General features: G+C 35.9%; 1 protein-coding gene across 2 annotated transcripts in view; it reads left to right on the top strand.

Annotated features, from left to right (window-relative positions):
* gmds (GDP-mannose 4,6-dehydratase) overlaps window positions 1–15644 on the top strand; it is a 97226-nt gene that overhangs the window by 6297 nt on the left and 75285 nt on the right. The window contains exons 2-5 of one of the 2 annotated variants that reach the window (XM_048206483.1): window positions 2501–2545; window positions 2937–3024; window positions 3122–3142; window positions 6440–6549. In XM_048206483.1, the coding sequence (XP_048062440.1) occupies window positions 2501–2545; window positions 2937–3024; window positions 3122–3142; window positions 6440–6549 (264 nt within the window). The remainder of the gene's footprint in view (window positions 1–2500; window positions 2546–2936; window positions 3025–3121; window positions 3143–6439; window positions 6550–15644) is intronic. The other variant, XM_048206485.1, reaches the window with a different exon arrangement.

The following is a 15644-nucleotide window of genomic DNA, read 5'->3' as shown; positions in this document are numbered from 1 at the left end:
AGAATGCAGTTTGCTTGATGAACAGCAGAGGGCTGTCGAATGACAAAAATGGTTCAGACAAAAGCGTATTTGCATGTTCTTTGCTTGCTGGTGCATTCTGTCCGATGCTGAAAAAATATTGATTAATATTATTGTTTAGTTCACACATATTTATGATTCTGTTTCTCTGAACAAATTTCTTAGTACATTATAAAGCTGTCCCAGTTAGTATATATTGTTGTTTTTTTTTATTATTCATTTAGCATAACATGTTTGAAGATGTTTTTGCCAGTTTACACGTTGTATAGGCTAGACTAGAAAACGGACCAATCAGCTAAAAGCTCGATGACTTAAGCAACGGTAGAGCATCAAATATTATTTTATAATAGTATGTGCCTATGTAGATGATGATGATAGATAGTTGATGATATATATATATATATATATATATATATATATATATATATATATATATATATATATATATATATATATGCACAAAAAAAAAACATTTTAGACAGATGGAAATAATAAATTGACTCGAGCGCGTCAACGTGACGGAGTGGATAAGTTGAGACAACTTACAGTTATTATCTTCATGGGAACGGCATGCATTTTCAATAATGATTTAGTGTAGGTCTGTCACCAGACAAATCTACTGGACGCACTTCTTTAACGCATATGTAAAACGCATTTGTCATAACCGAAATGAATAGCGAAACTTAATTCTGTGTCTTTTTTGATGTGCGCACTTAATTATGGTAAAATTGTTGCGCCCACTTGTGGTTCATAAGGGAACACGGAGCCATTTGTTTGGAATTGTGCTTTGATGCGGTCCAGAGAGAGAATCTTTACTGTGGTCACGGTCAAATGTACGGGACCTATTTTCACACAGGCAAATCAACACGCATTACGTAAACAATCAGAGATGTTACGTCACAGACAGAGAGACTGACACAAGGATTGGTTTGTTTGGGCAAGTTAAGTGGGCTTATTTGATTAGCTTTCATTCTTTCCTTTGCCATTCTGGTTTTCTCAGCATAAATGCATCCACAGTTTGCCATTAACAATTAGCCGGTGTCTCATGCAGAGGTCTATAGATTTATCTTTATGTTGGGTGATTGCAATGGAAAGTTTTTCCAAATTAGCCAGCATTTCTTCGCACATGTGGTTTGAATCAAAACAAGAGATGATCAAGCATTAAAAAGTGATTTAAGTTTATAATTCAGACATAAAGTTATTGACTGAGATGGTGGGTTACAAGGTAGGCCGGTGTTTGCGTACGCACAGACTGGTTGGAATGTCGTGTCCGTCTAGGTTTCCTGTCTATGAACGTAATCTGCGGGAAACAGGCAATGTTTCCCAACAGTCTCAGTGTGACGATAAGCTGCTTTTTATCAGGGTTATGAGTCCGCGCTGCAGTTGGCACTGCTTGTGTCACACACACATATGCACAGAGAGCCTCAGGTGGTCGGACACTGACCGTTATGTATGTAAATGTCCAGTGAACGGTGTGAAAAGGAAACGGAAATGAATCTTTAAGCACATCTTTTCCTCTGTGGACACATATACTTATATACAGGGACACACATGGCTGTTAGAGCTTCTCATTTTTTCCCAAAGGTCTTTGGGACTCTGCCTATATCACCCCAGCAGGAAGTAGGGGGCGGAATGCCATGGCCGGGGCGGAATGTTCCGAAGTTCTAGAATGTGCGGTCGGGAAGTATGAGAGGGGGAAAAAGGGAGAACGAGAAGGAGACGAGAATAAGAATGAAAGAGACTCGGCAGGCCTCGAAAGTTGTTTATGTTTTAGGTTAAAACGTGTCTTTAGGGTATGGCTGTGCTTTTTGACAGTCAGGTGGATTCAGCGGCTTAAACTGAGCTGTCAGACTTGTACTGACTGACATGATGGCCTTGTTTGCTTGATTAATAATACACTTTTGTCTGTGTGTGTGATGCACCCAGATGATTCAGTAAACTTGTATTACACCGGCTTATGGTGTGTGTGATGTAGCTCGTAGGCACTCCTTACTTATTTGTTAGCCATCTTGCCAACTGTTTTTCTTGCATTCTTTGCAGACTATGTATGGAGCCCGATTTGGTGAGGAGTTCTTTGCCGTTAAAGGGATAGTTCATCCAATAATGACAGTTCTGTCTTCATTTGCTCACCCCCATGTTAAACCCGTATAACCTTTCTTTCTTCTGTGGAACACAAAAGAAGATATTTTGAAAAATGACTTTTTGTCCATAAAATGGGGTCCAGTGGGGCAAGAACAGTTATGTTTCACAGAAGACGGAAAGTCATACATCTTTGGAACGACATATGGGTGAGTCTCGACATGAGCGTGTACGTGTGCGAAAATGCGTATTTGTATAATGTAGGCGTGTATTCGCTGTGGTCTGGCTTAAGAAATTCAGAAAGAAATGGTCATTGTGTTGCAAACTCTCTTGGGTAATGCTTGCCGTAAATGTGTGTGTGTTTCTCAAAACCCAAAATAATTCTCCCTCTATGTGGTTTCAGGATGGATCCTACCTGGCTGAGTTTCTGCTGGCGAAAGGTTATGAGGTGGGTAAGCCAATGTAACCCTGAAAGACATCCTACAAACTCATCAGAAATCATTCCCACATTCATCTGATGCAAATCTGTCTCACTGTCTGTTAACAATCAAAAATAAAAGTCATATTTTTAAAAGGTTTTCTTTCATTTAAGAAAAATAACAAGAAGCTCTTATTTTTTCTGAAAACTTTGATACTTCTTGATAGAAATCTCAAAAGAACAGCATTTATTTGAAATAGAAATATTTTGTAATATCACTTGTGATGATTTTTTTGTTGAATAAAAGTAATCATTTCTTTATTTTAATGACCTCAAACTTTTGCACAGTAGCGTCTATGCAGTCTGTTTAAAATCATGTACAGATGAGATTAAGACTTGAACTTTTTGGTGTTTTGAACAGGTTCATGGTATCCTCCGCAGGTCCAGTTCTTTTAACACGGGCCGGATCGAACACCTCTATCATAACCCTCAAACGCACACAGAAGGAAGTGAGTTTCACATCCATGCACCTGGCTATAATGAAAATCTTGTTTATTTAGTTTTTAAATGCACAAATGTCTTCTAACCTGTCTAAAATATCACTAGGTATTGGATCTTCTAAGTGTTGTAAGTTGTTCATTCAGTATTTATAATTTTATTTTTTAGTCTAAGAGTTCGGTAACACTTTTACAATAAGGTTCATTGGTTAAACATTAGTTAATGTATTAACTAACATGAACTAGCCATGAGCAATACATTTGTTTTTGCATTTACGTTATCGTTAGTTAATGAAAATACAGCAGTTCATTGTTTGTTCATGTTAGTTCACAGTGCATTAACTAATGTTAACAAGATTTTAATAATGTATTAGTAAATGTTGAAGTTAACATTGTTAAAGTTAACATGTTAACTAATGTAGTTAACTAAACTTAACTAATGAACCTTATTGTAAAGTGTTACCAAAAGTTCTTAAGCACTATTTGGATGGTAATTGTTTCTTTTGGGTGACGTCTGAGAAAAACATTGGCACAGCTCCTCCATGATAAAAACCATGCATTTGGAATGCAGTTAATCACGGGGAGACAAAGAAGTTTTTTATTTTTATTCATATAGGCAATGACACTTGCAAAATGCAGCTAAATATGGTTGTCACTCTTCTTTTAAGTGCTTAATCCCGTTCTGCACAAACAAGAGTGGGAGTGTCAACAGTTTTCAACTCCCCAAAATTATGGCGATTTATGAAAAATTCCAGATAATACTAGTGTCCTTTGATGACAAAATGCAGTACCTGCCACAAAACACCAAAACATTTAGACTGCTGTTAACATACAATAAAGATAATTTAGACAGCTCATGCATTTGTCTGCATGGCCATAGTTAGTTTTCTTAAACAAGCTTCCTTTGTGGCAAATACCAAAATGCTCATTTAAAGAAAGTATCAAATAACAGTCAGTGGTAAAAATGATTTTGGGCCCAAATAATCCATATAAATTCATACGGTAGAAGATGATTTGGGTGGGAATTGAAGTACCAAATGACTGTATGCTGTTCAAATGGTAATAAAGTCACTGACTTGGAAAACAATTGCCATCTAAATAGATCTTTAGTCTGTATCTGGTTTTGAAAGGTAAAAGGAAAGCAGAATTAAAGGCACAATATGTAATTTTTACCACTAGAGGTCGCTTATTCAAAACAAAGGCATAGCTTGATGACGCCGTGAATGAGCGTGGAGTTGTCATCTTCACCTCCACACAACCAGCCAATGGAAAGCAATCCGACATGGGAAAATTGTGTTCATGGATAAGCTAATGTGTTAAAGTTTTATTAAATGTTACTGTGGTATGCAGCAGGGCGGGGCCGAGAGCCTGGGAAATTTTACATTGTTTTTTTATTAAGCTTATATACCACAGTCGGACGCTGCCGTTCCTTTTGTTTTTTTTAAAGGTGCCATCGAACGTTTTTTTACAAGATGTAATATAAGTCTAAGGTGTCCCCTGAATGTGTCTGTGAAGTTTCAGCTCAAAATACCCCATATATTTTTTTTAATTAATTTTTTTAACTGCCTATTTTGGGGCATCATTAAATATGAGCCGATTCATGTTGCGGCCCCTTTAAATCTGGCGCCCCCCCACCCACGGAGCTCACGCTTGCCTTTAACAGCATAAACAAAGTTCACACAGCTAATATAACCCTCAAAATGGATCTTTACAAAGTGTTCGTCACGCATGCTGCATGCATACATCGGATTATGTGAGTATTGTATTTATTTGGATGTTTACATTTGATTCTGAATGAGTTTGATAGTACTCCGTGGCTAACGGCTAATGCTACACTGTTGGAGAGATTTATAAAGAATGAAGTTGTGTTTATGAATTATACAGACTGCAAGTGTTTAAAAATGAAAATAACGACAGTCTTGTCTCCGTGAATACAGTAAGAAACGATGGTAACTTTAACTACATTTAACAGTACATTAGCAACATGCTAACGAAACATTTAGAAAGACAGTTTACAAATATCACTAAAAATATCATGTAATCATGGATCATGTCAGTTATTATCGCTCCATCTGCCATTTTTCGCTGTTGTTCTTGCTTGCTTACCTAGTCTGTTGATTCAGCTGTGCACAGATCCAGACGTTAATACTGGCTGCCCTTGTCTAATGCTTTGAACATGGGCTGGCATATGCAAATATTGCGGGCGTACATATTAATGATCCCGACTGTTACGTAACAGTCGGTGTTATGTTGAGATTCGCCTGTTCTTCGGAGGTCTTTTAAACAAATGAGATTTATATAAGAATTAGGAAACAATGGAGTTTGAGACTCACTGTATGTCATTTCCATGTACTGAACTCTTGTTATTCAACTATGCCAAGATAAATTCAATTTTTAATTCTAGGGCACCTTTAAAGTACGAATAAAGGTGCGATTAAAGTAACATTTAATGTCCGCCTCCTTCTTCCCTTAAATTAACATTTTTTTTATTAGTTATATTAACGTTACTCTGTGCGTTCGCTCTGTGGCTGGTATGCGACACTTTCAACACACTGCAGCTAGATCGATATTAGAATATCATATTAATAAAAGCTGGATGACTTGTTGCTAAATGGCATGCAATTCAATAGTATATGATGGATAAAATGCTGTATTACTGTTACTGTGGCTATGTTAGCCACTTGACAAAATAGCATTGTCTCTGAGGCATGTACAAACATGTTATACTCACGGTAAATCAAGAAAACAAGAGATTCAAACAATAAGACTAACCCTGTTGAGATATATAACAATGATTCGTTTTCTGTTGATAAATGAATCCAAACAGTTGCTCACCTGTCTAATAAAACGCATAATATATTAAAGCTTCTTTGGTGTTTCCATGGTTTCTACGGAAATCAGCAGTGACACGGATATGACGTCATTGACAGGCGACACAATGACACTATTTTAACCATTACACTGGTTAAAATAGCTGATTTCTCTGGATTTTAAACATTGTTGGAAACATTTGGGATAATGTAAGTACACAGGTCAACAAAATATATAACATTGTTCTAGTGGTTGTTGGCTATTTTAATCCAAAAATCTTAAATACTGTGCCTTTTTAATAGAATGAAATTCAAAGTTGTACACACAAATCCAGAGACAGACTCGGTTTATTTCTCTCCAGGTGGTCCGGTGATGGGCAGCTATATACATTTCTTTTCTTTTTTTTCCTTTTTTTTAGCAAATAATTTTATGAACATTTTAGACATGCTGATCTGTTGCTGATCTCTTTTTATTGGGTCTGGTAGTTTTCGCTAAGGTGACAATCTTTAAACTTGAGCAGATGTGGAGGATAAAACTTTTTCTTTCCACTAGGCAGGAAAGCTATATCAGATTGCTTTATGTGAAAATAAAAAGTATTTTATTCTGTCCATCATAGACATGAAGTTGCACTATGGGGACTTGACTGATAGCACATGCTTGGTGAAAATTATCAATGAAGTCAAACCCACAGAAATATACAACCTGGGAGCACAGAGTCACGTCAAGGTAAAACACCCTCATTCTCTCTGTATTTCTCAACCACACAGATCCTCTTTGTCCGTCGACTCTCAAACTCTCCTGAACAGACGCACACACATACACAAACTGTTTCATAATGACTTTGGTTTCTTCTCGGTGTCTGTGAGGTGAACAAATGACCCCATCCAAGTTATACTTTGGAAAGGAAAAAGGTCTTAACTAAATACAGAAGACTTTCTTTCACTCTCTGTTCTTTAACCCACACCCCTAATGTCTAGTCATCTGGGATGAGGTCAGGGGGATGTTAGTCAGAGAGTTGGCCATCAGATGGTGTGTGTGAACTTCTGTGTGGGTGCTCCACAGGGTAATTTATGGGAAATAAGCACAACCGGCAGTTAAAGTGAGGGAGAGGAGGGGAGAGAGGAAGATGACTAAATAAGAAGATCAAAAGCAGAATGAGACAAGACAATGCGGAGGGATATGAATGAGACATTCATTTTGACATTGTATCATTCAGATACTAATGATGCTCTGATGTTCAGTCACAGGAAAAACCAGCTAAATGTGTTCAACTTGTATTAGAGAGAAATAACAGTGTTATGTTTTTTTCTGTAGCTTATTATGTTTCAACCAGACAAAGAAAATTTCTGAAATGCTATAAAAAAGGATCATACTGACCAGGAATTAAAAGATTTGTTTATCCCAAAACAAATTGTTAATATTTAATATTTCATGTGGCTTTAATTGGATAACCTATTCTTTGAAAGACATAAAACTTCTTTTGCAAGCATTTATCTTCCATAATGTGGAATGTGGTGTATTTCCAGGTGTAACAGAATATTCTTGGAAATAATGTTAGGACTACTGTCAGGATTTGATTGGGATGTTACGGACAGGCTATAATATTATAGGTTAATATTATTTTATCCCACTTATACTGCATTTGTTACACCAGCAAAACAAAGTAATTTTGGTAAATAACAAAGTTATTATACACTGCCCGGCCAAAAAAAAGGTTGCTGTTTGGATTTTAATAGGCAAATACTTAAGACTCTATGAATGAGTCATTATTAAAGTGATTATTATGTTTCTAGCATGGCAATGGTTCTTTTAACCCTTAAAGATGGAGTGTGTAGCTTTTCATTTCTTAAACAACCATGTAGGAAGACGCATCATGGCCATATTCCAGGATCAATGTCAAGATTCATCAGGGTTGAAATTGTGAAAGAATGGTTCAGAGAGCACGAAGATTCATTTTCACATATGAATTGGCACCTCTGAGTCCAGACCTTAACCTCATTGAAAGTCTTTGGGATGTGCTGGAGTAGACTTTACAGAGTGCTCACCTCTTGCATTGTCAATACAAGATCTTGACCAAAAACTGATGCACCTCTCAATGGAAATAACATCACTACATTTATTTCCATCGAGAGGTGCATCATTTTTTGGTCAAGATCTTATATTGACAAAGCAAGAGGTGAGCACTCTGTAAAGTCTCCTCCAGCACATCCCAAGAACTTACACCGAGGTTAAAGGTGCCGTAGAACGTGTTTTCAAAAGATGTAATATAAGTCTAAGGTGTCCCCTGAATGTGTCTGTGAACTTTCAGCTCAAAATACCTCATAGATTTTTTTTTTTAATTCATTTTTTTAACTGCCTATTTTGGGGCATCATTAAATATGCGCTGATTCAGGCTGCGGCCCCTTTAAATTCTCGTGCTCCCTGCCCCCCGAGCTTGCGACTGCCTTAAACAGCATAAACAAAGTTCACACAGCTAATATAACCCTCAAAATGGATCTTTACAAAGTGTTTGTCATGCAGCATGTCTAATCGCCTAAGTATGGTATTTATTTGGATGTTTACATTTGATTCTGAACGAGTTTGATAGTGCTCCATGGCTAACGGGCTAAAGCTAACATTACACACTGTTGGAGAGATTTATAAAGAATGAAGTTGTGTTTATGAATTATACAGACTGCAAGTGTTTAAAAAATGAAAATAGCAACGGCTCTCTTGTCTCCGTGAATACAGTAAGAAACGATGGTAACTTTAACCACATTTAACAGTACATTAGCAACATGCTAATGAAACATTTTGAAAGACAATTTACAAATATCACTAATCATGTCAGTTATTATTGCTCCATCTGCCATTTTTCGCTGTTGTCCTTACTTGCTTACCTAGTCTGATGATTCAGCTGTGCACATCCAGACGTCCTGCCCTTGTGTAATGCCTTGAACATGGGCTGGCATATGCAAATATTGGGGGCGTACATATTAATGATCCTGACTGTTACGTAACAGTCGGTGTTATGTTGAGATTCGCCTGTTCTTCGGAGGTCTTTTAAGCAAATGAGATTTATATAAGAAGGAGGAAACAATGGTGTTTGAGACTCACTGTATGTCATTTCCATGTACTGAACTTTTGTTATTCAACTATGCCAAGGTAAATTCAATTTTCAATTCTAGGGAACCTTTAAGGTCAGTGACAATTCATGTGTGAAAATGATTCTTCATGCTCCCTCCCAACAATTCTTTCACAATTTGAGCCTGATGAATCTTGACATTGTCATCTTGGAATATGGCCTTGATACATCTAAATACATGGTTGTTTAAGAAATGGAAAGCTACACACTCAATCTTTTAGGGTTAAAAGAACCGTTGCCATGCAACATAATAATCACTGTAATAATGATCCATCCATAGACTCTTAAATATTTGCCTATTAAAATCCAAACAACAACTTTTTTTTGGCCGGGCACTGTATGTTGATGATAGATGATGGTAACTTTTATATAATAACATGTATGATGAAATATATATATATATATATATATATATATATATATATATATATATATATATATATAGACATTAATTTCGAAGTATTTCCACACCCCTTAGGCTGACATTGTTTCTGTTGCTGCCGCCGTCTCTGTGCATGGAAAATTTTGTCAGTTACGTCACGTGAGGTTTCGGTCTTTGATATAGGGGGCATTTTTATGTGTACGAGTACAAGTACATGAGCTTGGTATCAATATCAATGTCTAACTATTTTATATGTAAACATGCACTAGACGGACATGTTTGACTGTTGCACTTTTTTTGCAGCATCTTGCACCTGACACAGCATTCTAAAAATGTGTTGCTCAAGTTCAATAAGTTCAAGTTTTAAAAAACACTCCACTTTCCTGTCTTACAAAACATGTTCTTCGTGAACTGCCCTAAAGCAAAAACTTTTTCCTGCTAAAGCCTTCACATTATTTAACCTTTGTGTTTGATAAATAGTGGCCTCAAAAGTATTTGGATAATTTTGGACACTCAAATCACTTGAAAAATGTTTGAATGTCACTGTATTGATACAAAATATAATCCCAACCCACAACTGTGAACAAATGATGCCTTTCTTAGAAGTAAGGCCACTTTTTTGAGTCTTTTTTGGTGGATTCATGAAGTCAGTTCCCCTTAAATTCACACAGGTGTACTAGCAAAGTAACGTTTGTGAAATGTTTTGCTTGAAAAGTGCATTTGTGTTGTTTTTTTAAATAAATGCTACTGATATTTTGTTATTTTGTTCTATTATTCAAAGACATTCATAAGTATGGCTTAACTGTTCAAATACTTTTTAGAGTCACTGTTTTTCTAAAATGATTCATGAGCCTTAATGGTTGGTTTGTAAGGATGGAAAGATCCAGACAGCACCTGCAGGCTCACACTGAACACGTACAGTTAAATACAGCAGCTGCCGTAATATGGAACTAAATAATTCAGATGGAAATTCACTGAGAAACATTGGCCAACAGACAGGCATCCATTCTAATAATTGGGAGGTGTTTTGGGTGTCCCATCAGGAGGATCATCTGCTGTGATGACAGATAACAGCAGGATGCTCAATGTCACAATGGAGCTTTAGTACAGCTGTGGCTCTTCAACAAAGAGAATAAAAAGTACTTTAAGCACAGACATAAGACTGAGGGAGAATAGTTCATATTTAAAGATTGCTGTCATACTGCGACAACCGCAATCAGGATTGCTATGTGGAAAAATAAACAAGCTTGATTTAATTATACCATCAGTTTAGGCTTGTTAACTTATAAATGTGTGTGTTAGCTGGGAATGTTCATTAAAGATAGGCGTTTCAATCAGTGCCCGCTGTAATGAAGTGGTAGATCATTGCTACTCTCTGATTGTAGTTTACATTTTTTACTCACCGCACTTTGTTTGGATATGGCAAAAAGAGTGGCAGAGAAAACACATACACACACTTGCTAGGTTTCCAGTTATTACACACAGGGGTCAGCAAAGTGCTATTTTATTTGAGAGTACCGCTTGGCGGTTTTTGTAGGTTATTCGTTTATTCTTACTGGAATGTTTCAGGATGAAAGTGATGTGCCTTTTTATTCCTTCCACACTCTCTCTTTGTCTGTGAGTATTTATAGTTCTGTTTGAGTTAGTCAAATAAATCTAAAGGATATATGACAGAAAGACAACAAGCGTAAAGACTGTAATGAGCTGTGATTTGAAGTAAAATGGTCATGGGGTATTCAGGTCTAATGTTGCACAGCAAAATGTTTGCTCTCTGTTAGTATGACTGATTAATGTGGACATGATTGTTTTTTTTTTTTGTTTTTTTTATAGTAGAGTTTGACAAACTATTCATTCTTTAGTCCAGTTAATTGCTCTTTAATTTGATGTTCTAATAATTTATGTAAAAAAATAAATAAATAAATAAATAAATATATATATTCAAAAGTGTGGGGTCAGTAAAAAATATTTTTTTTAAATTAATACTTTCATTCAGCAAGGACACATTAAATTGATAAAAAGTGACAACAACAACAACAAAAAAACAAAAAAACAATTATAATTCTATTTTATATAATCTATTTTAAATAAATGCTGTTCTTTTAAACTTTCTATTCATCAAAAAAAAAAAAAAAAAAATCCATTAAAAATATTAAGCAGCACAACTGTTTGCAACATTAATATAATACATACTAAATATAGTACTAAATCAGCACATTAAAATGATTTCTGAAGGATCATGTGACACTGAAGACTGGGGTAATGGCTGCTGAAAATTCAGCTTTACCGTCACATGAATAAATTACGTTTTAACATATATTAAAATAGAAATTGTAATAATATTACTTTTGGTTATTGTATTTTTGATCAAATAAATGCAGCCTTGGTAAGCACAAGTGACTTATTTCAAAAGCATAAAATATCTTACTGCCTCCAAACTTCTGAACAGTAGTGTACGTCTCTTTAAACGGAGTAGTACTAATGATTCTGTTAAAATTATGTGTATAAAATAACATTATTTTGTTATGTCTGAATAATATCCAATAATAATATATACAATCTATCAAATCTAATAATTAATTTATAATATTAAAATGGAAAACCTACAGGGCAACACCTGTTAGACAATACTTAACAGTGTAAAATAACAATAAAATAACACTGAATTATTCAGGTGGGATATACCAGCTTCAGGAGGTCTGTGTGTGCAAACACAATGGAGAGATAAAGGCTTTTATTTACATGTGAATACAAACTGTTCTGACTGTCATGTCAGGATATTAAAGAAGTGTTGTAAGCCATAATGTCGACTCAACGACAGCGTGCAGCCGTGGCTTTACTACAAAAAGAGCATAGTGTGCTTTACATTTTGATGTTTGTACAAGTTTAAACCTTGCGGTTATTATCAAATAACCACAAATGGAGCTGCCTTGTGGGATAGCACACTACAATTAGTCACGTTCGACCACATCAAACTTAGATCACATGATACTGAGTTGAAGTGGCACTTTTTTTTTGGCTGAGATTTTGAGGCAAGTAAAACACGCAAACAAACGGCCGCAGAGTGTGTATTTGATAGTGGGGGAGGGGAGGGGGTCATAAATCATAAATGAATGTACCCTATTTGATTAGAGGAACTTGATGCTTAATTTAATTCTTTCCGAATCACATTTTTACTTTTTCTTTAATGTTAAAGTAGTTCTGATTTAATTAAGAAACTTAGAACACAAAATAACATCTGCGGTATTTGGGCTTGTATTGTTCCGAGTTGAACTCTCCATCAACGCCAAACGATTTGTATGTCTCTCTTTGACTCCGAAATCTTGTTTTTGTGTCTGCACAGATATCTCTCTTATTGCACCAGCAGAATCTGTTTGCTCACAGTGTTAAGTAGGGTGTGATTGGCATAAGCTTTGTGTTTGTGTTTGGATTAGTGCAGAGCTGTAGCTTATATACAGGTGTTGGACTGGAACGTTGCAGTGTGTATCATGTTTTTTTTTGTTCACTTGTGAATGTGTTTGATGTGTAATGTAGATGTTGTCTAGGGAAGACTTTAGCAGTGCTGAAAAGCCGAGGAGAATGCTGGTTTGAGTGACACGCTGAAAAATAATTCAGATTTGGTGAACTGTAGCTCAGGAATTATTTACGCTAATGACGGCAGCATTTTTTAAATAAGGTCGCAGTTGCAATGTAGGAGACTTTGTGTAACACCTAAGTTTCCTTGTTTCCTAATTGGGTATCTAGAGGACGCAAGCGCTCTCGCTTTCACACAGACACACTCAGTTAATTGCTTGTGTAAATCATTCCACTCTTTTCACCTGCAAAGACTGACGTCACTGCCAACAAACAGGCCTTTATTCAGTGGTGTTACATCATGTTAAAAACATGATTTTGATTTATCTAAATGACAGCACCTATGAAACTAGTGATTAATTATGAGAGATAAAAATCTTTGCACTGCCATTTCTGTCACTCTTTTAAGTGTTGGAATGCACATGCATTTTATGCACGTTTGTGTGGTAGACATTTTGTATAACATGCTTATTCAGACACTGGGAGCGGTAGAAAAGACACATGATGTGTAATTCTTTTTTTCTGTATTTGCTACTCAGTAGACTAATCATTATAATCTAGGGGTGTAACGGTAAACGTATTCGTACCGAACCGTTTCGGTACAGGGCTTTTGGTTCGGTGCACGTGTGTACCGAATGCATTACATTGTAACATTGAGGTCCCCTATTAAAGGGATAGTTCACCCAAAAATGAAAATTTGATGTTTATCTGCTTACCCCCAGAGCATCCAAGATGTAGGTGACTTTGTTTCTTCAGTAGAACACAAATTATGATTTTTAACTCCAACCGCTGCCGTCTGTCAGTGGTATAATGCATGTCAGCAGGAACTTGTACTATAAGAGTAAATAAAACACGACAGACAAATCCAAATTAAACCCTGCGGCTTGTGACGACACATTGATGTCTTAAAAACACGAAATGATCGGTTTGTGCGAGAAACCGAACAGTATTTATATCATTTTTTACCTCTAATACACCACTATATCCAACTGTGTTCGTCACTTGATTCGTGAGGTCTGATCGCGCTCTGACAACGGAATTGATGTCTAGCACTCATTGAAGTATATGCGTGAGACGTCACTGCCGCTGTCAGAGCGTGATCAGACCTCACAAATCGAGTGATAAATGCAGTTGAACATAGTGGTGTATTAGAGGTAAAAAATGATATAAATACTGTTCGGTTTCTCGCACAAACCGATCATTTCGTGTCTTAAGACATCAATGTGTCGTCACAAGCCGCAGGGTTTAATTTGGATTTGTCTGTCGTGTTTTATTTACTCATATAGTCCAAGTTCCCGCTGACTTGCATTATACCACTGACAGACGGCAGCGGTTGGAGTTAAAAATCATCATTTGTGTTCTACTGTTGAAAGATACAGTACAACTTACTGAAACGTATAATATCTCGTGTTATCGCTTATTTAGTGTTTCAACGACGGAAAGTCAATAAAACAGCTTGTAAACAATATGTCACATAGCATTTACCTCAGAAAAGCGATTCAGTGTCCACAGCTTGTTAGTTCACCAGAGAAATGAACTCTTTCGCTTAATATATGCACTGCATTAGCCCATATATTCATTGTATTTTACTTAACCTGTTAGTGATGTCTTGAGAAACTGTCATGAAAATGACAGCCACTGTATATAAATGATTATATTTCAACAACGAATTGGAGTAAAACTTAATTTTATAATTAGATTTAGAAGTTAATGCAAAAACTGCCTTATGTGCAGCTTACATGTTTGCATACAATTTGTTATTTGAGTGCTGATTATTGTATCTAAAAATAAAAAGCTATTGAATTTAGGCTAATAGTTTGGGCTCACTTGTTAACCTTTAATATTATAGTAGCATAATGTGCAAGGAAGGGTTCCCTACATAGAAGATAATTTTTTTATCCTTATGAAACGTTTAGTATAATTTAATTTAATACATTTAAAGACAAAAACACAATTTGTTCAGTAAACCACTGTTTTATTTTATGTTTAGTTTTCTCCCCACCTGCTGTACCGAACCATGACTTAAAAATTATAAATATATTTACTTAAAAATTATATATATATAATTATATTATATTATATTAATAATTGTGCATATTGCGTTGGCCAGTTATAGCATGATGCTTCACATAGTTTGTGAATGGCAACAAACGCAACACAATTGTGTCGAAGCTCTTATTTGGGTATGAATCACTCAATTTTGAAAAGAGGTGACCCAACAAATTTCATCTTTGGCATACATAAAGCACATCAAGCAGTGACACCATTTATCTGGAGATTAAAACAGCATTATACTTGTGAAAAAACAAAAACAGTTTTGACACCTCTAGTCTCACATAAGCGTTGACTGTTTCACATTAGGCAAAAGAAACGAGAGGAAGATCGGTCATATAGTACACATTGTCTTTTTGGCAATACTTAGTCCAAGAAAATGAGTTAAGATGGCTTGACTTATCAACATCAGCTCATTAAAAATTTTGGAAGGAGTCTGATTGACATTTCATGGTACATCTGAAAAATATGCCAGTCTTTGTGAATTCACTGGCACAAGCACTCTACGCTTGATTGAGAGGTGGAAAATAGCCGTTTACAGAATAAAAGCAGGTATTGCAATGAACAATTCATCCATTGTGCGGTGTAAACGGACACATTCCTGTCTCATGCCCTGCCCTAAAGGAGTTAACATTTGTCAAGAGAAGCATTTATTACATACTTGCGTTGATTATGTATATTATTATTTATTAT

The sequence above is a fragment of the Megalobrama amblycephala genome, linkage group LG11 (assembly GCF_018812025.1).
Source record: "Megalobrama amblycephala isolate DHTTF-2021 linkage group LG11, ASM1881202v1, whole genome shotgun sequence".
NCBI classification, from domain to species: domain Eukaryota; kingdom Metazoa; phylum Chordata; class Actinopteri; order Cypriniformes; family Xenocyprididae; genus Megalobrama; species Megalobrama amblycephala.
This window is presented reverse-complemented; position numbering and strand designations above follow the sequence as displayed.